At 49.5% G+C, this 23,757-nt stretch overlaps 9 protein-coding genes across 9 annotated transcripts; 5 read left to right on the forward strand and 4 right to left on the reverse strand.

Annotated features, from left to right (window-relative positions):
* Nucleotides 1–320: 320 nt before the first annotated feature.
* ARB_05808 (uncharacterized protein) lies at nt 321–1,686 on the reverse strand (the record flags this gene model as incomplete). The annotated part of the gene is made up of 4 exons (XM_003016363.1): nt 321–628; nt 676–1,084; nt 1,144–1,609; nt 1,667–1,686. 4 exons carry the CDS (start codon nt 1,684–1,686, stop codon nt 321–323), a joined length of 1,203 nt encoding a protein of 400 aa, XP_003016409.1.
* A 737-nt stretch (nt 1,687–2,423) lies between these two features.
* On the forward strand, nt 2,424–3,868 carry ARB_05809 (uncharacterized protein; the record flags this gene model as incomplete). The annotated part of the gene is made up of 2 exons (XM_003016364.1): nt 2,424–3,117; nt 3,210–3,868. 2 exons carry the CDS (start codon nt 2,424–2,426, stop codon nt 3,866–3,868), a joined length of 1,353 nt encoding a protein of 450 aa, XP_003016410.1.
* A 5,625-nt stretch (nt 3,869–9,493) lies between these two features.
* Nucleotides 9,494–11,382, forward strand: ARB_05810 (uncharacterized protein; the record flags this gene model as incomplete). The annotated part of the gene is made up of 3 exons (XM_003016365.1): nt 9,494–10,158; nt 10,239–10,929; nt 11,005–11,382. The coding sequence occupies 3 exons, from the start codon at nt 9,494–9,496 to the stop codon at nt 11,380–11,382; spliced, it is 1,734 nt and encodes a 577-aa protein (XP_003016411.1).
* A 556-nt stretch (nt 11,383–11,938) lies between these two features.
* On the reverse strand, nt 11,939–13,141 carry ARB_05811 (uncharacterized protein; the record flags this gene model as incomplete). Its single annotated transcript, XM_003016366.1, has 1 exon — nt 11,939–13,141. One exon carries the CDS (start codon nt 13,139–13,141, stop codon nt 11,939–11,941), a length of 1,203 nt encoding a protein of 400 aa, XP_003016412.1.
* Nucleotides 13,142–13,780: 639 nt separating this feature from the next.
* Nucleotides 13,781–14,817, reverse strand: ARB_05812 (uncharacterized protein; the record flags this gene model as incomplete). Its single annotated transcript, XM_003016367.1, has 3 exons — nt 13,781–14,117; nt 14,181–14,247; nt 14,310–14,817. The coding sequence occupies 3 exons, from the start codon at nt 14,815–14,817 to the stop codon at nt 13,781–13,783; spliced, it is 912 nt and encodes a 303-aa protein (XP_003016413.1).
* Nucleotides 14,818–16,325: 1,508 nt separating this feature from the next.
* On the forward strand, nt 16,326–17,184 carry ARB_05813 (uncharacterized protein; the record flags this gene model as incomplete). The annotated part of the gene is made up of 2 exons (XM_003016368.1): nt 16,326–16,641; nt 16,733–17,184. 2 exons carry the CDS (start codon nt 16,326–16,328, stop codon nt 17,182–17,184), a joined length of 768 nt encoding a protein of 255 aa, XP_003016414.1.
* Nucleotides 17,185–18,636: 1,452 nt separating this feature from the next.
* Nucleotides 18,637–19,130, forward strand: ARB_05814 (uncharacterized protein; the record flags this gene model as incomplete). Its single annotated transcript, XM_003016369.1, has 2 exons — nt 18,637–18,813; nt 18,927–19,130. The coding sequence occupies 2 exons, from the start codon at nt 18,637–18,639 to the stop codon at nt 19,128–19,130; spliced, it is 381 nt and encodes a 126-aa protein (XP_003016415.1).
* Nucleotides 19,131–19,326: 196 nt separating this feature from the next.
* On the forward strand, nt 19,327–20,104 carry ARB_05815 (uncharacterized protein; the record flags this gene model as incomplete). Its single annotated transcript, XM_003016370.1, has 3 exons — nt 19,327–19,387; nt 19,526–19,602; nt 19,661–20,104. 3 exons carry the CDS (start codon nt 19,327–19,329, stop codon nt 20,102–20,104), a joined length of 582 nt encoding a protein of 193 aa, XP_003016416.1.
* Nucleotides 20,105–20,410: 306 nt separating this feature from the next.
* Nucleotides 20,411–21,112, reverse strand: ARB_05816 (uncharacterized protein; the record flags this gene model as incomplete). The annotated part of the gene is made up of 1 exon (XM_003016371.1): nt 20,411–21,112. One exon carries the CDS (start codon nt 21,110–21,112, stop codon nt 20,411–20,413), a length of 702 nt encoding a protein of 233 aa, XP_003016417.1.
* Nucleotides 21,113–23,757: the final 2,645 nt, after the last annotated feature.

The following is a 23,757-nucleotide window of genomic DNA, read 5'->3' on the forward strand; positions in this document are numbered from 1 at the left end:
TAGAATAAATGTATTTTATGTTAAGGATGTGATAATGTACTGCAATCAGTTACTGACTTTCGTCTTTTCTTCATAATGTACGCTATTGAGGGGAACACAGTACGTGATTCCTATTGGGCGTACACAGGTTATCCATCTTTTGGGTCATTGTGCAAGCTTCATTATAGGTAGTCCTCCGATGTTTAATAGAATTCCAAACAAATCAGTCAAGGTATGTAGTAGCTGTACCAAGCTTTTATCTCGATTTATCCACTGGACAAATGCGAATAAATAAAGCTGGTGACCTGCGTGATGTCACGGCTCGGTTGAAGCATTGCTAGTCACAATTTTTCAGAGAGCTCTCCCAAAGGTATCTCAAGGAAATGGTCATGCGATTCGCCGATTAAGTTCATCCTGGGCCTGGTGCTTAACCGGCAGCCGAGGCCGGGTTTCTCTCTGAATTTACCGAAGATTGGGACAGCCTGAAGCCGGGCAATTTTTCTGCGTCGAACGAAAATATTGCCATGAATGGCCTGTGTAGCGATGTAGAAGTTGCCTTCTTGATGCTCCTCTTGGTGTGACGAGATTTGGAAAGTCTCGAAAATGTTTCTGGGTGATTTGTGGCTTGTATTCCACATCTGCACGTGGACTAACGTGAAATAGAGTAGCCCCTGGTCATAAAGTCGACGTTTTTACCATTCTCCTTCTTGCTTTTGGAAGTGAATAGGGACTGGACAGCATCACTTCGTTCCGTTTTTGCACGTTTGCGACGTTCGTTTTGTTCCTCTAGCACTTTGGCAGTCAATATAGCTGTTCCAGCGTTCTTGATACCCACTGGCGCGGGAGTGGAGGATGGAGTAGGTGTATTGCTGTCGTTTTTAACCTTTCCATTCGTCGCAGACTCGGATTTGGAATCATTGTCGACATCACCGTTCATATCGGTGCGGTTCTTTTTTCGCTTTTTGTTCGAGCCAGAAAGCTTCTTTAATGAATGGGCAAGGCCTTGCCGGGATAACTCCTCTACCCGCGATTTTAGCCGCTCTTTCTCTGATTCCTGAGTTGGAAGAATTGGAATAACATTCGAAGGTTCGTACGGCTCATTACACTGTGCATATATTCATTAGTAAAGCGTCAATAGGTACCGCAGGATAAGGTTGCACCCACTTGTAAGCACTTATCCGACTTCATTTCACGAATGGCTCCCTCAGAGAAGACATGTCCACAAGGGACAAGATACACTGACTTCACACTTGGGCCAAGTTCTTTTTGAGTGACAGGGCAGATCCAGCGACCTTTCCGTCCTCCATTCGGTACATCGGGGTTCCCATCAACGTCAAATTTGAGCTCAACAACGTCACGTAGCGATTTGACTCTTCCTTGCAGCACTTCGTCACAGTCGGCCTTTGCGCTTATGGCTTCACTATCGTCACCAGGAAGAAGATATTGTAAGATGGCGTCTTTGTTGTAGAGATTTCCGACAGCGTCTGACACCACAGGCGAGAGAAGCTTCTTATGGGATATAGGGCACGTAGTCCAGAAGTGTTCGAGGTGTTCACGGAGTGTCTCCTTCAGCTGGGTGGTATTTGGGTTCCGCGCAGCTTCTTTCACCAGCTCTCGGCGAGTAGGGATGCTGCAGGGCATAAAAGTTAGACGGGCACTCTTCAAACTGCGTACAAGCGTTTCTTACCTTCCACCATCATTACCCATCTTGACAGGTATTCAACTGTAGTCTGTGGGTTCGTTCAAAGGGTTGACTTTCTATTCTACGTAGGTAAGTTTTCCTGATCTTATCTTTAAAGGTTTTGACCCCCGAGGTAGGTCGCCGCTGGGTCACGTGATGGTCTCGAGCTCCGCGGTGGACGAAGCTTCAGACATGCCAACCTGTCCGCTATCAAACTCGTTGCAGGTTCATTCTTTCAACAACCCGCCCTGGCGGCATTTTCAATAACTCTTTGTTGGACGAAGTTTTGTAGGCTACTTATCTACACTTCAGACGTGGCCCAATGCGCTCACCATGAATCGAGGCTCCCTTTTGCTCTTGTTTACAGCGGCCGTGGGTCCTACGCTATGTGTAGCCGCAGGCGACAAAGGACCCCGTCCGAGGGGAGTAGGACCTGAATGTAACTACCGCTATTCCCAGCTTCCCTTCATGACGTTCTCATGGTTAATGCAATTGGTCTAACTGGACGTTTGTACACCATTTAGTTGCCAAGTTCTACAAGGACGCCAACAGCTTTAGCTGTATTTCTAACCCCTCAATCAAGATACCATTTTCCGCCGTCAATGACGAGTATTGTGACTGTCCAGACGGGAGTGATGAACCTGGCACATCAGCATGCTCGTTTATATCTCCTTACTCGTCATCATACTCTTCGAACCCTGGGAACGATAGGACGAACAACAAGCTATCGCTCCCTGGGTTTTACTGCAAGAATAAGGGACACATGCCTCTATACCTTAGCTTTCAGCGAGTAAACGATGGCGTGTGTGATTACGATATATGCTGCGACGGGAGCGATGAGTGGGCCCACGTTGGTGGACTAAAGTGTGAGGACAGATGCAAAGAGATTGGAAAGCAATGGAAGAAGACTGAGGAAGAAAAGGAAAAGTCATACTCTGCAGCCTTACGCAAACGCAAGGAATTAGCGGCACAGGCATCCAAGACGGAAAAGGAAATGCAGGACCGCATTTTGGCCCTTGAGAAGGAAGCTGAAGATCTTGAAGGTTCCCTTGCGGACCTCGAAGCACAGCTGGAAACAGCCAGAGCAAGGAATAGGGGGAAGACAGCCAGTGGCCAGAAGCAAGGAAAAGCTTATGAACTGGCACAGCTTGCAAAGGCCAGGACTGACACTCTTCGCACTGTACTAGAGGAGGTGCATCTGCAGAGAGACCAGGTGGTAAATCTCCTGCGGGAAGCCGAGGGAATTCTGTCTAAGTTTAAGGAAGAGTACAACCCTAACTTTAATGACGAGGGTGTCAAACGTGCCGTTCGTAGCTGGGAAGACTACGTTGCCCGAAAGGGAGAACATGGCAGTGACTCGTTTGGAGATGATGCCCTGCTCGATGCGCTTAAACCTGAACATGATGAGCCGTTCGGCAACCCTGAGCAGTGGGCAGAAGAAGCTGAACCTGGATTAGGTAAGTCCATGTATCCTAGACCACTAGGCTCCCGTTGGTGAGGGGGGCGGGGAGGGGGGGAGATGTTTCTGACGTTGTTATGATTATTACAGTGCACAAGCTGGCATCTTTCTTGCCTGCCGGCATTGCAAATGCCATTGAAGATGGTCTTGTTAGCTTCCGGTCTGCATTAGTCTCGAATGGTCTACTCGCGGACAGCTCAATGGATGACGGTTCAGATGAACCACAGGAAGTGAGAGATGCTAAAGACAAAGTAAACGGTGCAGAGGCTTCTCTCAACTTGAAGAAATCTGAGATTCAGGATCTCAAGCGGGACCTCAAAGAAGATTTTGGAGTTGATTCCGTCTTCAGAGCACTCAAGGGGGAATGCGTTTCTCAGGATTCAGGAGAGTACACTTACGAACTCTGCTGGATGGAGCAGACCAAGCAGAAATCCAGGAAGGGACGCGCCGACACCACTATGGGGAGATTTGAGAAGATCTCATCTATTGTTGTGGACGAGGCTACTCCGTCCGGCCAGATTGTTCAGAAGACCAAGGTTACTCTTTTGTATACTAATGGCCAGACATGCTGGAACGGACCTGCGCGCTCGACAACTGTGATTCTGGAGTGTGGCGAGAACAATGAACTCACCAAGATTACAGAGGACGAGAAGTGTGTATATTCGATGTTCGCCACTACTCCAGCTGCTTGTGAGTCTCCTGTAGCTGGCAAGGACAGCCAGGAAAGCAGTGGAAAGGATGAGCTATGATTGACTACTCCCCGCCATGTCGATTTGGGACTCAATGGGCCCATGTCTGAATAAATACTTCAAATTACTGGATTTAGAGATTGTTACCGTTCATTACTAGAGACTAGAAAATTACATGCATGTCGTTTGCATCAGGATAAATGCAAAGCCTAGCGTTACACACGGACGGTCAACTACATTGCTTATTTCAACGTCCTCCGCGGAATTGGTAGAAGATAAAGCAAAAATAAAAAAAAGGAAGAGCTTTGCAGGCCTGCGTATGGTGACTTGATTCTCTGGCTGTGGTAACTGTGTAAAGGCTTGTCTAAACCAAGTCATTTGGGGGGGATACATGGAAATGAGTGTAATAGATTGACTCGCTGGCTTGAAAGCCAACAAGGATGAAAGAGAAAAAAGAACAGAAGATTCCAATGTCGAATGCCGTTTCTCAGAAAGTCGTTTGATCCCTTCCCCGTGGTCTCCCAATTTCCCGCTCGTCGTATGGTCTTCGGTCAAAGCTAGGTGCGTCTTGTCATTGCAGATTGGTCTTCGGATGGAAAATTAATTGTCGTAGGCTGCAATATTGTGGAAGAAAGTATTTGATGGGTAAGGATGACAATCATAGGTCATTTAGTGCTAAAGTATATCAATCAGCATTTGTATACCATTTTTTTGGAATGGAGGCTGTTATATGCAGCTGCTTCTAATTGAAACCTGCTGTATATCCGTATGTTTCAAAGGAACGGGGTAACACTCACGGAGCAGCTGGAGCAGGAGCAGCTGGAGCACTCTCCTGGGCAGCAGTTGCAAGAGCATGGGGCCATTTTGGTAGATTGAGGGGTGACTTGGGTTAACAAGTTAAAAAGATTTAAGTGTTGGATGAGTTGCTTTGGATTTGTAGGTCTGGTTCTCTGGGATGGAGAAGAAAGAGAGAGAGAAAAGGGAGCAAAGATGCAGGGCGAGGAGGTCCCTTTTATGCTTGAACTGGAGTGCGAGTAATTTTGATATCCGCCTCCCTGAGCTGACAGCCCCTCACCAAAAGGGAACATACATCCACCCGGGGAAGGAGACGGGGCGTATGTGGAGAGCAAGAAGACTCGGAACCGAATCAGAAAGCCCGACGATGTACTGCTGTTCCTTGAAATGCGACTGGGCGAAGGTTGAGTGTACACACTAACCTATTTTCTCCCAGTGCAATCAGCTGTGCCATGAGACGCCATAACGGCAAGGGTATCCTGTGCAGGCAGTTATTAAAGAAGAAAAGAAAAGCAAAAAGGCACGAAAAAGTATTATGCATGTCCATCTCCATCTATGCAACCCCCTCCAAGGGCGCTATGTTCTGTGTACCGAGGAATAGCCTCGAAGCATCTGCTGCATTCCCTTGTTCTTGTGCTGTGCGCCTTGAAATGCATGCATGCTGTGCGGTTTAGGTAGTTTATCCGGCATATCAAACCTCCAAACACCCCAAAAAAACACCCCATCCCCCGTAGTTAGTTACGCTTTCCCACTGCCAACTACGAGGGGAGATATGGGGTCTGATGTCTGGTGTACTGCGTACGACGTGGAATCTGCACTATGACATCGCCAGGACAGGCTTCCCGGCTGCCCGCCAGTGGAGCTTGGTGAGATAGCGCGCGATTTATGCCAGGGAGGCAAGCATATAGCTGCTCGCTTCGGGGTCGAGGCTGTAAACGGGGAGGGGAGCTGATCGGGATGGAGTCACAAGGAGACAGCGCCAGAGAGTCGTAGTAAGTAGTGTGTAGCAGTACTCCGTTAGGGGGGTATCAAGTCGACCAAAGAGAAAAAAAAGCAATAGTTACACTTGCGCTGCAACTATCTTAGCTAACTTAATTATGCACGGCTGCTTGGAGACGCAGTCATCGAGTGTTCGGGAGGAAGAAGAAGAAAAAAAAAAGAACAAGAAGAAACCAAGAAAAGCAAAGAAACGTCTGCCAACGCCTTCCATCGCTCGAGGGCAGAGGAGAGGCCTGCCAGGCAAGATGGCCGTGTGACTCTGCGTGTTTATCTGCTGTGCCGAGTATAGCGGTGGATGGCGAGACGTCCAGCCGTCGTCTTTGAGCTGTACAGTACAGACAGCATCGTACCAGTTGGTGTAAGGATCCCGGCACTCATTGGCTCGAGATGGCCACTGCCATCCGGCTCCAATCCCCCGAGGCCTTGCAAAGTCGTCGCATCGTATAGGTGCGTGTAAGTATGTATACATGGAGTTGTTGTACGGAGGGAAGAGGATCGAGATGACATGTTTGGGACCAAGTCGACAAGGGCCGGCGCCCGTCGAGCGTCTCCAATGACAGCCCCGAAGGCGACGACTAGCTAGCTAGCTAGTTAGTTAGCGTGAGGCCGGCGGATGCAGCAGTTAGTCCGCTATCTAGTTATCTACTCCATCCCTTCGTATACGGGGCTCAAGTTCGCCTGACACATTTATTATTAACAATCTAGACATGGAGAATGGATGGCATATCATAAAAACGTTGCTTCTTTTTCATACTTTTTTCATCTACATCTGGTTTCTTCAGGCGCCATCTTTTTGAACTAAAAAGCTGGGGAAAGGCAGCGAGAGCTCCGTACGAGCTTCTGCTCAAGCCAGAGACGGCACGGCCTCCGTTTCTTCTACTTTCCCGTCTACATTTTATCGAATCCCGAGGAAAAGTACAGAGCAGACGGAGAGAGAGGCGAGCTGAGGAGAGAAACACCGAAGAGAAACAGCAATGTTTTATTTTATTGCATCTTGCCTAAGCGAAACACGAAGTCCTATCAATAAACAGCTGATGTTGGTTCCCATTGCCACGCTCCCGAGGACAGTTTAAACACGGTCCAAGTCCAGAGAGAGATGGACAGGTTGATAAGACTCGGTTGTCGGTCGATGAGGATGTCTTGTCTCCAGGCTCAAGGGGAGAGGCCTCATCTCTGTGCTTGACACCAGCAGGCAAGAAGGCAATTTAGCTCTATAGAAAAAGAGGTCAGCAATGCTCTACTTGAATGTCTTCCACGCTCTCAAAGGGAAGACGGCAGACTTACGCAGTTGCAGCCGCCGGGAGGGCAGGTACAGGCAGAGCCACAGCTGCATCCACAGTCACCTAGTGACGGCAAGTCTCGTTAGCCAGATACGTTCTTCTCCAATAGTAGGCAGTTATAAGAGGGAGCAGAGGGAGCAGAGGGAGCAGAGGCCCCGGAGACGGCCACGACTCACCCATCTTGATCGTAGAGAGTGCGAGTAGCTAAACGAGGTGTCTGGTTATTTGTTTTGATAGGCGTATTCCGTCGTTAAGTCGTTAAGTAATAGTTATTTCGGTGTTTGTTCGCTCTGAAAAGAAAAGTAGAGGCGCATCTGAGACGGGAGATCTCGGCCTCCTTTTTATATACGCCTCCCGCCTCGCTGGAACAAGGAAGATAGGGCGAGAGGAAGGCTGGCAGCGGGGTAGCCAGCTAGTTTGATTAGTTATTAGTTATTAGATTAATTAGATTGACGGTACGGAGTATTCAGCAGTGCTATTATTTGCCTTCCTTCGCCTCCCCCGTCCACTGCGATCCCTGCCGGTCCGCAGTCTCCAGGCTGCAGGTAAGCAAGTTACGTCAGTAGTAATCGGGAGTAAGTAACGAGTTAACTGAGTGGACGGTGGGCAGTCCGGACGCCTCACTCTCTGGGTCCGCCAGGTGGCCTATTATCGTCATTATTATTATTCTTGCGGGAGAGGAGCGTTCTTCCGGGGCAAGACAAACGAGATGCTGAACCTGCAGGACCGTGTCCAAGATCTTACTTAGTAGTTATGCGGTCCCACCCGGAGAAGAGCATAACCAGCGTCTTTCTTGGATTCTCCAGGCAGCAGGATACCCGTCTACTTCTATTTCTATTTCTCCTTGGACATGGAATGAAGATGACCAGGATCCATTATACGTTTACGGCTTGCTCAGGGGGTGGGCGGTTAGCTAGGCAGCGATGGCACCTTGAGCAGGGTCAAACAAACGTCGGTCAATCGTGGTCATATAGAGTCACTCCTTGCCTCGAGTGTACAGGAGTATCTATATCAGCCATGTTTCTGCTCCTTATCACTACTTAATCGAGACCCTTGCATTGAATCCGACCTGCAAATTGATAACTAATACGCCGCTCTACCGACTACTATGGGGTCTAATCAACTAATGGCTCCCGCCACTCCCTGATCACGGTCAAGTCTGGAAGAAACGTCGACTCTACTGTTGCAGTAGAAGCGGGCCTGTCGAGATGAGTTGGACTTGTACTAGGTATGTACTCCGTCACGGCTCTCTCAATTAACAACTTTGTGTTTATACTAAAGCAAGGTCTAGGGTACTAGCCAATCCATGATGTGGGCGGCTGTTCCAACCGGTGTAAGAGCTTTTATACGCTGAATGTCACCTTCAAACCCATCATTTGACTTCTCGAGGGATTATTGCGAATGGTTCAGATCTCGTTCATCTCAAAATCAACCAGCGGGGGGGGCCCAAGAAAACGCAGTAATCAGCCTATCCGGAGCCAGTCGTCCCCGTTTTTGATACCCACCTTGCCCTGCACATGGGACGCGAGTTATAAAGCATGACGATATGCAGGACGAGTCAGAGACTTAAGTAGCCTGATATAGGCATGGTTTCTCCTTCTTCCGACTGGACTTGGCCTCTTCTTGTTCTACTTCTTCTCTTTTTCGTGGGCTCCACGGTCATCTGTACGCAAACCGTGCGGAGATCGCCATCGAACTTCTATGGAAGCTTCACTTTCTTCCATCCACCGCCCAAGCGGGAACCCGGTTGCTGCCCAATAGACTGCAGCTCTATCAGCGCCTTACTAAATACCCAGTCGGCCTGTCCGAGTGTCAGGCCCTATCCCTTCTTTGTTGTTTCTTGTCGGAAGTCTTGTTTTCTGGTTATGCAGCGCATCTGTTGGAAGGTAGCTTTCAGTCGAGAGACCTGGTGCAACAACCGCCAAGAAACGGACATGTCAGGATCCTCTGGACGCAGTATCATCTCTTTGACAGTAAATATCGATAGTCACTCTAGCAATATTCACTCCTCTCGAGCCGAGTCTAGGTGAACGTCGAGGCAAAGAGCCGCTCCGTTGTGGCTGATACCATGACTAAAACTCAACCGTTCACTTCTATAGACAGTCACTGTCGCACCAACGCCGTCCTCTATTCACTCTTGTAGCCTCTCCCAGCCGTATTCACTGTCCACTGCCATCGAATAAATATAACCAGTATCTTCCATCAACTTGTAGAGTCCATCTTCATCATCTTCATCATCTTCGTCTTCGTCTTCTTAACGTCGAACAGTCGAAACTGCCGCAACTTACCGCCTTCCAACAACCAACCAGAAAATTCACAAAAAAGAAAAAAAAAAGTAAAAAAAGTAAAAAAGAAACATCCGCAAAAACATCTTTTCGCTACAGAACAACGCGCAAGGTGAAAGAAACTGGCCCAGGTCGAGTTTCGGCGGAGCGAGCACTCGAGCATGCCGCAGCCGTACGTCTTCCGCGGGAACGATGGCGAAGGAGGCCGCCGGGAGGGGGGACGCAGTGGTCGCGATCGAGACCACCGGCGCGAAGGCCGTCGTCGCGGCGGACGTCCTCACCATGAATTCACATTCCGGGCAACACCCTCGTCGCGGCCGCTGCTGATGGCCAAAAGAGAGACGACGCCTGATTTTATGGGTGGTCCGGACAGCGACGCGCCTGCGAAGAAGTTCATGGCCCCCGAAGACCTGACGGATAGCGACGAGGCGGAGATGGATGTGTCTACCCCTACTACTGCAGACGAACAGGATAACGACGACGGTACCGCGCAGCCCCCACGCAAGAAACGGGCCATCGAGCGCGACTCTGAAGCTGCTGCGCCGCCTGCACCAAAGTGGTCCAACCCAGATCCTTACACTGTGCTGCCGCCAGAAGAAGAAAGGCAAGGGAAGAGACGAGACTTTGTCAAGCTGATCCGCAAGGCCAGAATCACCCCTGCTGTCACATCGACTCCGGAGGTTAGCAGCAACCCTGCAGTGACGAATGATGACTTTATCTCCCTGGGTGTGGATGAGCCGGATAATAGGCCCCCTGAAGGTGCCCCCAGTGGCCCCAGAGCTGCAGAGCTGGAGCGGGGTGATTCTGCGCTTGGGAACCGCAAGAGGAATCGAGACGATGAGATTACAGGCCCTGCTGTCAGGCGTGGAAAGAAAGGATCCAAATTCTTCAATCTGGATGGGTCACCACTGGATATTTGGAAACCGCTAGATGGCCAGGATCCAACGCCTTGGTTCGACCGGTCCAGTGCAGCTTTCCATATAGGAACCATGTCAGTACTGGAGCTCTCATATTATTATTATATTATTATTATTATTACTCTGTCTCTATGATGATGCTGATGTTGTCTAGGCTACACAAGGAGATACTGGACTTCTACCACTGGGTAAAACCTACAGAGTACGAAGACATTGTCAGACGAGATCTTATATCCAGACTTCAGGCATGCTTTGGGCAAAGGTTCTATGGTGCAAAACTATACGCCTTTGGATCATTTGCATCAGGTCTCTATCTCCCTACAGCAGATATGGATCTTGTTCTTCTCTCTCGCCAGTTCATGTCCTCAAATAGAAAGTACATCTGTCAGAAAGTCCGGGAAATATACAGTTTTGCTGAATATATCCGCGGACAGGGAATTGCCGTGCCCGGATCAATTGAAACAATTGCCCATGCGCGTGTTCCCATCATCAAGTTCGTGGATGCTCTCACTGGTCTGAAAGTAGACCTATCCTTCGATAACAGCAGTGGCCTGGCAGCCATTGATACGTTCAAAGCTTGGAAGCAAGAATATCCCGCTATGCCCGTCATAGCTTCCATCATTAAACATTTCCTTTTGATTCGAGGACTCAACGACGTGGCCACTGGCGGGTTGGGTGGTTTCTCAATCATATGTTTGGTCACAAGCATACTACAGCATTCACCCCGTGGAATCGGAGAGCCAAACCTGGGCTCTGTTCTCATTGACTTCTTTGAAATGTATGGCTCGAGGTTTGATGCTGGCGCCGTGGGCATACAGTTTGATCCCCCAGGTTATTTCAACAAGGTACACCACACTCCCATCGTTTCCCCTTCCTAAATTTGCCTGTTCTACTGGGTTATTAATTTGATCGAAAATCAGGCTGCGCGTGGCATTTATAACGCAAACAAAGGGACTAGGCTGTCAATAATTGACCCCAATAACCCGGATAATGACATCTCGGGTGGAACCAAAGAGATTCCACTTATCTTCCTAACATTCTATGATGCATACCGATCGCTCAAGGAGAGCTTATATGCCGCTTCATGCAGACCACGTCACTCCCCAAGCAGCTTGCTTGGAACAATAATAGGCGGAAACTATGATGCATATGAGGAGCAGAGAAAGCATCTGCGTGATTTCTTCCTTAGTGAACGTAGGTTTGCTGGCTATCATGCCACTGTCGGGTTGGGCAGTCCCCCACCGCCTCCTCCACTGTCTTCTCCTTCTCCCCCACCCCCTCCACCACATACTGGATAGGTCTGGCATCTACATACATCATTCCCCGGTCATGGGAGCATCGAACCAGCGTTTTTCTTTGTCCTTGATATCCAAACGTTGTTGCCTTTCTCAAGTCAGCGCACACGGTTTTTACTCAGCTAGACTTCCTTGCTAATGCTCGTAAGTATGGACACACCCCTCGTGTTGCAAGATTCAATCTTGCGAGAACCAACCGGCAACGAATTACACTGAATTAGTCGGTGTTACCCAAGAGCATCATTCTTCTGCATTCTCCGGCTCCTAGCCTGCATCTTCGGTGTACCATTATTCCTTTTTATTGCCATTGTCATTATCATTGGAGGCTTGCTAAAACGGAGGATAAGGGAGTTATTTCCTGGAACGGAGTGCGGCAAGTGTCTATGGCAATTGATTCTAATCACTCTATATAAATTATGTACAATATGATTAAACGAATAACTCCTTCACCACTGCAATGGTGGGAAAGAAGGCTGGCGCCAACAAGCAAATCCAGGACAACAATATGCGTGTAGATCACAAGGCAATCCAAGTAAGGTCAGAGTCCCGGGCGAGAGTTTCAATCCTCAATTGGTGGTGGGTGTTCAGGTATAGGGGTGTTGACATAGTCGGCGTCCGGACTCGCCCATGCAAAATCAACCCATTTGGCCCCCAGGATATCCCGGATGCCCTTTGTTAGGGTTTGAATCCGCTGGCTCTCCGGAAGTTTCTGGTCCTTGTCCAACACAACGTGCCCTTTCCTGCACTGTGGATTGATACTCTCGGAAGAGAGGGCGTCCAGAATCACTTTCCAGACCCGCATCGTCTCCTCCAGCTCAGCGATATTGCTTACCCCCATCACGCTGCCTCCAAGCCTGCGAGGACTCGTGGTGCTACTGGTACTGGTACCGTTTGTCTGGTCACCGGCAGGCAGTCCTGATGCACCAACTGCAGCACCCACATGCAGCCAGTTCTCAAGCGCATATCGAATGGCAACAACCTCGATCTTCTCGCCTTGTTCTTCGGTCCAAAGACTCGCTTTGTGAATTGCCTCACGTAGCTCGTTGGGAGCGGGATGAAAATCCCCCATGCTCCCGATAGGCACACCGTTGCGTCTCAGCAGCCCCATCCCCAAGGGCGAGGCATTAAGTACGCAGTCCACACCAGCTGCAATGAGGCGTTCAAGCCCCTTCGTTGCCAAGAGGGTGTTCTGCAGCGTGAAATTCGCGTAGGACATGACGATATCTATCGGCTCGCCTGTCTTTTCCAGAATCATCTCAGCCAGAGAACAGAGCACGTCGACCGGGTAGCCCGATATCCCAACGTAATGTATCGTCCCCTCCGAGTCACGGATTCTTCGTAGCTCTTGGACAGCACCCAGCACTTCCTCTGGTGTAACGAACTCCACATCATGGCAGTAGACGACGTCTAGGTAGTCAGTGCCTAGGCGCGACAGGCTTCGTTTGATACTGCGTCTGATCCATGCTGGCGAGTAATCGAAGGTTGATGCTGCTATCCGGCCCACTTTTGTCAGCAACCTGTAGGAGCTCCTTGGGTAATTCTCCCGGACGAACTGCGTGGACAGCGCTCTTCCAAGAAGTTCTTCTGCTGGACCATAGTAGGGAGAGGTATCAAAGGCGCAAATCCCAGCTGAGAGAGCACGGTGGACAAGTTCGGTGGTCGGAAGCTCGTAGGGGTTGGCATTGTACTGGCCATTGAAAGTAGCTGTTCCCATGATAAGAGGTGGCAGGTCGCTGGAGACCGGGAGATACTGACCCCCCATGGTGTCTAAAATATGTGCTGTAATGGGTATTTTATCGGTATATATGTATATATACGTTGCTTTATATAACCTGGCTCGTGGTCGGTCTTTATGGGCGGCTGTATGGGAGGATGGCGGGGTGATTGATAAGATGCTGATTAGATAGAGAAGATGAAGGATATAACTGCTCCCATGGTGTTTATATATGCGCCCAATAATGAATCATGGCCATATATGCATCTCGAAGCCTTGTCATGAAAGGATTTGGAATCAATAAAGCTTGGGGTTTCTTTGATCCATACAGATATCAAAAGAGCCGGCGTGGCGGTTTAAAAAAAAAAAAAAATTTCGAGCTTAACGCCGAGAAGCTGGAAGTCTCGGCCCGCGGCGTGACGTGACGATGGGAGTTCAACCCCAGTATATCAAAACGAACAGAATGACGGTTAAAGAGCAGCAGATAAAAGATAACGTGTGTGATATTAGTTGATATTAAGAGGCGCGCTCAAGCAAACCTGCCAGGCAGCATGTTTCATGGCCAGCCAGGGTAAATTAAGTGACATAAATTACATACTCTATTATCAAGAAGCAACCGTCCGCTTATCGAATGTGAAAAAAAGGGAGCTCTACCCCGGTTAATGAAAAAAAAAAAAAAAATTAAATCTACTCCTTCTTCTTGTCCTTCGCGGGGATGGGGTTGCCCTTCTCATCTACGAGCCCCTTTTCGCGCATGACCCGCAGCGCATCGTGGAGGGGATCAAGTTCGGGGCGTGGTGCTCGGTGTGAGTCAAAGTAGCTGTCGGCCCAAGTAAAGTACTGGCCGTAGTTGACGGTGAAGTAGAGATGGTGGAGGGTGTGGTGGGCGGGGCTGTTGATGTATTTCTCGAGCCAATGGCCAGATATCATGTCGCCGTCATGGATGAAGATTGTCCAGATCTGTACCAGGATGAACATGGTCATATAGAGGTACTTTTGCACGGGGCAGACAAAAACGAAGACACTGAAGGAAAATTATTAGAGATGTCAATCGAGTCTGGTTGATTGGGCAATGGTGGGAACTTACTGGTATGGCAGCGACTGAACGTATCCGTCGAGAGGGTGGAAGGCGAGAGCAGCCCATGGAGTCGGCACTAGTCACCAATGTTAGCCAAATCGACCCTCGTGTACATCTGCATCGAGTAAGGAGCCATACTGATCCATTTGTGATGTGGTTTGTGGATGTATTTGTAGACGCTGGGGTGGTGCTCGAGTCTGTGAATCCAGTAGATCAAGAAGTCGTTCCAGATCATGAACAGCACAACCGAGATACCCATCCACGCCCATCCATAGTCCTCTACTCTGGTATACAAGAGGCTCTTTCCGCGCACCTCGGCCAGGAAAAAGGGGAGTGTGAAAATGTTGATCCAAGGTATAGCCATCATCGAGGACACTATCTCCTGTCGGACCTGGTTCTTGAGGAAGCGCGGATGGTATTCGAGTCGCCGGTCGAAGATGAAGTAGTATGAGAACGAGCTAAAGATCCAGTATAATAGCGAAGCACCGAGCTGTGTGATTACCAGGATCGAGATGCATTGTCGGAGGATGCTGTCTCGCGGCCATGCTGACACTGGCTGTGAGGATGCGGTACCGTCGGCCGGGACGAAGTAGGCGTATGCTTTATCGAGGACCAAGGGATCCAGGAGATCGAGAGCCACATCCATGGTAGGCTTGTCTGTCAACGGGTTGCTGTGACGTGTTTTGTGCCCTTGAAAGGCTCTTCAGAAGAATTTATTGTCGTATTCTAGGGGGCGGATCTGTGAGGTTTTTTTTTCTCTTTGCTTTTAACGAATTATTTCTCTGTGCCGTGGCAACGAACGAAATCAATTAAACCAATCTTGCTCGGGAAATGCAAAAGGAGTGTGATGCTGTCTGTTTCGAAGAGCCCGAAGCACCTAGGGAGCGTAATGGGTAGCACACAGGGCGGATGAGTTGCAGTGACAGGCCCTGACACAGGATGGCGGGTTTAAATGTTGTTGGCTGGGCGCAAAGGAAGGCCGGCTAGCTGGATACGCCGGATCACACCACCTCCAGCGTGTTATTGTTATTATTGATTTCCCACCGTACTCCAACCGGACCCTCGTATCCTTATTAATTCCATCGCAGGAGGACACTGATTCGAAGGAGAGAACAAATTAGTTCTATCGCGGATGCCAGGGATAGTTGCGGAGCGAGACAGCTGGTACAGGCTAAATCGTAGCAAGTTTATACCCTGAATCGACCAGATCTGGGCCTATACTAAGGCTTAGCTGCCTGGCCAGCTATGGGGAAAGCTGCAAGTCGATCATAATCAACCTCCATCTCTATTACCCTTGATATTCCTTTGAATCTTTATCCAAAGATATCTTCTTCTACATCTTATCAAAAGTAGCCAAAACATGGCGGACTAAAAATGAGCCATCCGGCCAAAATTCGTAACTATTCAACTTGCCCGAGATGATTCCACTTTGCCAGTTATAATAAACGTCCTTCTTAGAATAAATACTTTACCCACACCTTACTTAGGTAGAGGCAGGAGGAATCTTAAGTAAACGAGGCCTCGAGAGAAGGGCCTCTACACTAAGCATCCATAGATAGCTAATGGGAAGTACGGAGTAAAGTGTCTATATATTATTGCAGGGCAAGCAAAAAGGAGAGCGCTCCGTAGGAAAAAGGTGCTTAGGTAAGCCAAGTATATAATACATCGAAGGAAGCTGAATAAGTAACGTTTCTTCTCTCGTCCAATAGTAGCTCTTCATTTCCATTAATAATCAATCTATATAAGCAGAATTTAACTTTGGATCTTATGAAATAGAGTTTGCACTGATGGTCCAATTAGCTCGCCATACATAAAAAGCGGCGAAGGATGGCAGAACGTGTTACTGGCTTACATAATATCCAACCCTCGAAAAGGGAAAAAAAAAAATCGAAAAAAGAACAAAAAACACCCAAAAGCTGCGACTTTTTGCTGTCGAGACCAGCTTTTCTATGCTGGAAGTCCCTATATCTCGTTTGTCACAGTCGAATGTGGGCTGTGCTATAGCATGAGGCTTGCTGTATCTGCTAATTCTTCGCGATCCCCGATCTCTCGATTTGCTTGACCAGAACCATAAAGAAGACGGAACGTCCTGTGAAGCATCGAACATATCTGCTACAAACGTCGAACAGTTAGCAATTACATAGCAGACAAAGGATGTCCCGGTCAGCGAGCGATGCAACTCGGTTCACGGCCACCGGACCCTACGCCTACTCGAAATCCTCGATGTCTTCCCCCGCTTCGTCGTCGAAATGGTCCGGCCTGAAGGTCAGGTCCTCGCAGCCGTCACAACCATCTCCCGGCCAGGGAACACAAGAGACTCCCAGAGAAAAGGTTGAACGGCTACGGGCCCAGGCTCGCGCCAATCGCATTGCACAGTCGTTTTCTCCAATGGATAAGATAGTAAACAGCGGAAGGACGTGGGCGGATCGTTTTCACAGGGGAGCGGTTTACTCGCTTATTGCTGCCTCTGGTATGGATAAGCTGATCTCCTGTCATTGACCTTGCACTGCGTAAATGGCCTGTTTGATAGACTGATAAACTGACCTGTTGTGTGTGTTCAGGAATTGCTGGAGTTTTGACCATTTATTCAATGGCATCGTTAATCATGCACAACCGGCGGCAGCGGGAATTATTTATCGAAAAGGAATTGGAGAGTCTCTTAGATGCTAGAAAGGCATATGTTGCCGGAACTGCGACTGCACAACAGATCGAGCTGCTACGGAAAGAAAAGGCCGCGGACGAGGAGAAGCGGATGCGGGATGAGGCGAAGAAGCAGACCATGTTTTATAAGGCCCGGAGCTGGCTCTTCGATGGCCCAGATGCCATAACGACCACCAGCTCAGACACCGAACCACACACCCAGTCACAACAAATACCCGATTTAAGCACAACCCAGACAGCACCTGCTACGCCTGCCGTGCCTACAGAACCTCAAGGGGGCGAAACGGCCAACCCTAACTCCTCGAACTCAAGTTGGTCAAGTTGGATACGCTGGGGAGGGGCCGGTAAATAAAGTGGCTTTTTCTCTGGGTTTTCTTTCGCCTTTGTCACCCTTTCCGACTTTGTTATTCCTCAGAACCCTACTTACTCGCTGCCAGAGTATATCTTAAGCATTCTCCTGTGTATAATAACGAAACCATCTGCTTTTTGTTTCCATTGCTCCACCCTGGGTCGGGTTCGGCAACGGCACACAAAGTTGGCTGTACGATGTGCTAGAGTGTGAAATATTAATATTCTCTTCTTAGCCTACTATTGGACTCTTTCTGGTGCTTGGTTGCATTGCATGGACAGCATAACTTTGGAATTGTTATTACTCTGGTTAATACTGTGCGGTGATGCGCACATATTGCTAGGATGTTCTTACAGAAGATCAGCTCTAGTTACCATTGATCTTGACATTCTACTTATTTCCTGGACTGCTTTTGGTTTACGCAGCAGGCAACTTCACTGCTACATACGTCGGAATACTTGATATATTCTCCATACACCTTACGCCACCCCATACAATCATACGCATCGGCTCGACGGCCCCATGGCGGATGACCAGCTGCAGATAAACGGCTCCCACTTGATACGTGCACCCCCGTCGACATATGAACACCGGACTTGACGTGGCAAGGCCTTTCACCTGCAGCCACGCCTATCATTGTGTCATGTCGACTCCCTGACGTCCATAAACTCCCGCCGTTTAACTAGCTAGCAGGCAACTTCGGGCCGGCCCGAGAGGAACTCAGTCTGGCTGCAGGCCAAATGGATGGTTGACTAGTTAACTAGTTATGGAACAGGCGACTCCTGAGGCCAGCATCCTTCCGCCCAATGTTGTCGATGTGCTGGACTCGCCTACGCTGCGCCAGAGTCGACCGCCATGTACCCAACCAGCCATCCTGCGGCTGGCGTCCCAGGGCCGTGGAAAAGGGCCCAAAGGGTCGACCCGACGCTGTGGGCAAGGAAACGCTTAATAATTGGCTCGTCCGCCGGCGAGAAAAGACCAAAGACAATTTCAAGATGCGCTCTTCATGCACTCGTCTGGACCCATAACGAGTTGGCCCCCTTGCAATTGCAACAAACAGAGAGACGGCTTGGGAGGCTGCGTGCTGTGAGCAACAAACCTGCATGATATGGCTCCCGGTGGCGTTGCTGTCCTTTGATGCACCTTTGCGTCCTGCCGCTGCCGCTGCTGCTGCTGCTTGCGATGGTTCATACCAGACAGCTGTCTGTATGTGTGTCACTGAATAAAGAGGCAGATATAATAACACTGCCCGATCATCCTCGCTTGACTCCGTATAAATTATCCCCCCCTCTCTCTCTTCGTCGCCTTCCTCTTCCCTGGTCTGCTTGCTCCTGAAGTTGCTTTTTCCTTCCTTTTCCTGCTTCCTCTAGTTATTATTCTAGAAGAGAAAGCTTCATCTCGCTTATTTTAGCAAGCTACTCACCGTTATTTAAGTATCGTTCTACATAACTCGGAATGGCGGCTGAGGAAGACGATCGATCAGACGGATGCTCCCAGTCGACCATCGAGGCAGACGCCAATGTTGAACAGACGTCAACAATCGCCACTGACTTCGCTTCGGTCGTTTCCACGATCCCAAACTTCGTTTATGAAAACGGACGGCGCTATCAAGGCTACTGTGTAGATCAATACGTGCGTTGTTCCCATGTCGACTGGCTTTCCATACATGATGTCCCTGGCTGGATATGGTTACTTGACTAGATGATCGCTGACTAGTCAAACGCTCTTATTTTGGATACCTTCAGTTCCTCCCCAACGATGAACGGGAACAGGAACGTCTAGATTTTCTTCACCAAATCTTCCGGTTGACCCTCGATGGCGAGCTGTGTTTTACCAAACTCGACAATCCTGAACGCATCCTCGACATTGGCACCGGGACAGGGATATGGGCCATCGAAAGCAAGTCAAGCCCCGTCACCTTTCTCTATCTACCTGACCGAGTTGAATAAGGGGGGTAGTCTATCAAGTCTAACCCTGAGTTCAGTGGCAGAGTTATACCCTTCAGCCCAGGTTATTGGGACAGATATATCGCCCATCCAACCAAGTTGGTGAGTTGAAGATGGAGTCTCCTATGTTCCCTCACTTGCTTCCGGAGCCTGAGGGCTGATGTCTATCCGCAGGCGACCCGACAATGTTGAATTCATGATGGACGATGCCGAGCAGGACTGGACTTTTCCTGAGTCCTCATTTGATTTTATCCACATACGTACGCTTGGGGGAAGTCTGTCAGACTGGCCACGGCTAATGGGGCAATGTTACAAGTAAGAAGTATCGCACACATCACTTCATCTTTTATCAGTTCTAATTCGGCGGCTTAGACGACTAAAGCCTGGTGGCCGGATAGAAGTATCAGAAGCTCGTGCTCACTTTTGTTGTGACGATGACACATTCCCCGAGGATTCGAAGACTAGACATTGGCTTGTATGTCCTTTTTCTTCGTCATTATACCCATTGAACTTTCAATTAACCTCAGTGATAGAACGAATTTGATCGCATCTCCCACTCCTGTGGGCGTGAGTTTGATGTATTCCCATTTTTTGCCGGCTGGCTTCGAGATGGAGGGTTCATCGAGGTCGAGGAGACGGAAAAAGTCATGCCCCTGGGAACCTGGCCCAAGGACAAGAAGCTGAAGATGAGGGGCCGCTATTTCATGGCACAGTTCCTGGGCCATGCGATGGAGTCCTACAGCACGTCGCTGTTCACTCGCGTTGGCGGCTGGAGTGCCGATGACCTCTGGAAGCTCCTCAATAATGTGACTGAGGAGGTCAGGTCTAATAAGATGCATATATATTCCCACTTGTATGTTCATCTCCGTCTCCTAGCCCATTATGAGGTGCTTGTGATATTAACCCGTCTCCTGTCTATAGCTCATTTGCCATTGCAAAGAAACCAGAGCGAGCTTGAATTTGTCTCGCATTCGTAGTCATTTGGAGTGGCTTCCTCATCATCTCGTCTATTCCCCATTAACGACTCCATCTTCAGTGTAACTCTAACCACAATTACGACCTCCTTTTGGTTTTCACTCATTTCAACTGTCTTTTCTCTTCATCAATTAGCGTACGGGGCTTGTCTTAGTGTATATTTAAAGGGGCGCCTATAAATGGTTATTGATTTACTTTCAACGTCGTATTGTCAGCTTCTATAAAACACCGCTCTATAGCATACGTCTGCCCCTGCACCCATCTTTAGTTAGTAGGCCCCCTAGCTTCCCCATGTATAATATGCCATTCTATACCGATGGACGAACATATGACGCTACTTCATCTAGAGAGCCAACGATCATATCGGGACCCATCTTCTGGCACTCTTCCTGATCTCCAAACCCGTACTGGCACCAGCATGCGCGACAGCCGATGTTCTTCGCAAATTGGATATCCGCCACTGTATCCCCGATGACTAGCACTTTGCCAACATCGAGGTCGGTGATCCCATATCGGCTCTTGAGCGTGGGTATCAGAATATCCGTAAAATTAGCCGGGTCAGGCTTCTTCTTTGCTCCAGGCGTGCTGTCTCCTATTATCAAATCCTCAGGCACATATCCGCCCATACCGTTCCGTTCCAGCGCCGTTTTGACAGCACCAACTCCCTTATTGCTCACAATGGACATCGGTATGCCAGATTCTTTGAGGGTTTGTAGCAGTTTCTGGGCTCCTGGGAAGGCTTTAATGAGCTTTTGGCCGTGGGTGGCATAAACCTCTCGATATTTGGCTGTCCATTCATCCGCTGCCGCCGTGTAGGCTTCGATATTGGGATGCAGAGACCGGAACGTGTCTGACAGGCCTGTCCCACGGGAGATCAGAGAGTGGATGTCTGACCGAAGCGGGACATGGGCTGGAAGTAAAGCCTCGAAGGTGAGCCTGATAGACTGTTCAATCGACTCATGGGTGTCGACCAGCGTCCCGTCGAAGTCGAAGATTACCAGGCTGGTCATACTGGTTTAGGATGTACAGACAGTTTTCCCTTTGGGTTACAGAGTATGCCTTTCTTCCTTCTTAGTGATCAACAGACCGAGTTTGTGCGCGTTGGGCAGCGGTGGTGACTCGACACAGCTAACTTAGTGGTGGAGTTGGCGGCGCCGAAGCGAAGAGGAAATAAAACTCCGGAGTTTGACTTGAAGCCCCTTGATCCCTGTCCTGGTCAGTTAAGCACCTAATAATGTAAACCGGTCATATTTGGTCGTCGTCATCAGCGTCAGAAAAAAATATCATCCCCATCTCGAGCCAGTGAGACAGTCAAGATATTGGCATCAGGGTCTCAAACACAGCAATGAGAATAATTTCTTTCCCGTACAACCGACATAACTAGTTAAGGGGTTTGACGCACAGTTCGCAGGGCTTCGACCTCCCGCCGTGAGTTAGTTGATCACGGAGTCACAGGGCATCGTGTCTAACTAAAGACAGCTCCCGGGCTTAGATTCGAGGCTGATATCTACGATGATATCAAGCAAGAAGAATTTACATCCCTGAAAGGCCCGTAAACGTCACTTCACAGGACGATTGACCGGTGACATGACCCAGAAAGGCATCGAAGTGCATGCTCAACAACCATCCTCCATATCTAATGGTCCTGCAAACCCCACGTTGACAAGGAATGCAGCAATCCCGTAACCCCTGGAAAAGGAGAGGATAGACGCCCGTGAAGAACTCTTCGGAGAAGCTAGGAGGAGGGGGATTGTTCATATATTAGGAGAACAGGATGCATCTCTCCATCCCCCTAGACCTCCACCATCGGGGAGAATGACAGCATGGGAAGGCGTCCGAATGTACTCCGTAGTTATATAAAGTAACTCCGTCTCGATCATCATCGGGGGACGGACTCTGCTAGTCGGCTCACTCCGGGAAAAATTTCGAGCTTCCTTGGATAGTATGAACGGCGATTATCATTTCATGGGAATTGCAGATCCAAACACATCACATATCATCGGACTCTCGTAACATAAAAACTGTATGGCTAATCCCGAGGCTTAGCGAGTGACAATCGCTGCTGTCAATGCGACCTCGAACATGACAGCTGAATGATGTGCAGAGGGCATGGCCAACGAGCGTCTCTTGCGTGCAGGTCCGTCTGTTGATGCCGGACGAGTCGAGTCGCGGTACCGACGTCTCCTATCGACTGCACCCCTGGCATGGCTGCTAGTAACCAACCCATGGCTTCATGGGTTAAAATGGTCAAATGGTCTCATGGTCTCATGGTCTCAGCCTGGCTGGTCTAGAAGTGCGGAGTGGCCTGGTCGATCGCCTTCATCCGCTCATATTAGCTGTGCCGTCCCATATCCAATCGAAGTGGCCTCCTCTCCAGGATAACGCATGGAAGAGACGGCCTTTCTGAGCAAGTATCTGCAGTTCTCATCTCCCTCTGGACAGCATCCCCGACCCCGTCAATAGCAATGCCATCTCGCAGACTCCCTTTCTCGCAGCGTCCCCCTTTATGCGAGTCATCGACCGGCGTCTCATCGTCTCAAAAGAGAGTCGGCCGTTAGTCACGGAGTGGTATTGCTCCATAGTTAGTTAACTAAGTTAACTAACGAGTTAGCTAAAAAAAAGAGAGAAGCGAACACTCGCCTCCACCCCGTCTGACCATGAACCAGGCATCAAGACGGTCTCGATAGAAGTGGGCTGGCTATGGTGATTGGGCCGTTGCCTGTCTGTCCCGTCCCTTCGCGACTCCAGAACAACGGGGAATTTGATAGGAGCTGATCAGCCACGACTTGAAACAGCAGACGGACGTGCCTCGGGTCAACGCTGGTGTCGACTGGCCGCATCCCTGTAGAGACATCCCTGCTGGGCCAGGGGGAAAGCTGCCGCAAGAGACCAACTCGGGCCTTTTGCTGTGCCTGCTCACTTCCTGCTCTCCTGTCGTGGTGATCAGCCAAATTACAGCGTCCATCGTGGAGAGACCGAGCAAATGCGGATGGAGAACGTCCTCATACACACACACACACTCTCTCTCTATGCCTCTGACGATCCCAAGGCGCATACCCCCGGGAGCCTTGCTCTCTCTCTCTCTCTTTCTTCCCCGTTTGGAACCTTTTCAACGGGCCTTTTACTATTCGCGGGGAGACTTCTGGCTCGTGGTCGTCGCCCATGGATCGAAACAACTCTATATACGCGGGTGGGCTCTCTGGATGGTGGACTCAAGCTTTGCCGAGCCAGTTGTGCTTCTTTAGTCCGCCATGGGGAGCGGCCTCAAGCTTTCAAGAAGCCCACGAAACAATGCTTGGTTTCAATTCAGGTATCCTCTTTACCCGCTCTGTCCCCTGGCCAAAATGGTAGGACCGGGGGTGTTTAGCATCAAGTTGCAGAATGGGGCCCTCCGCTCTGCCTACAGTTATGGCAAATGATATCCCTGGCCAGGCTATGGTACCCCAGTCCAAGTCAGTACCTGCTGTACATACGCAATGTCCCATTCCTACACTTTGCTACTACTGGCTTGAAACGGACCTCCGGTTGGGTTGGTGGATGGTTAGCTGATGTAACCTTCCCTCCTGATTGCACAGGGGCTTGGTATGTGTGGACTTGTTCGGGGAGAGAGAATAGAGATGTCATATGCTATGTTTTTCATACCGTGAAGGAGGCG

This window comes from Trichophyton benhamiae, assembly GCF_000151125.1.
Source record: "Trichophyton benhamiae CBS 112371 chromosome Unknown contig01145.0, whole genome shotgun sequence".
NCBI lineage: Eukaryota > Fungi > Ascomycota > Eurotiomycetes > Onygenales > Arthrodermataceae > Trichophyton > Trichophyton benhamiae.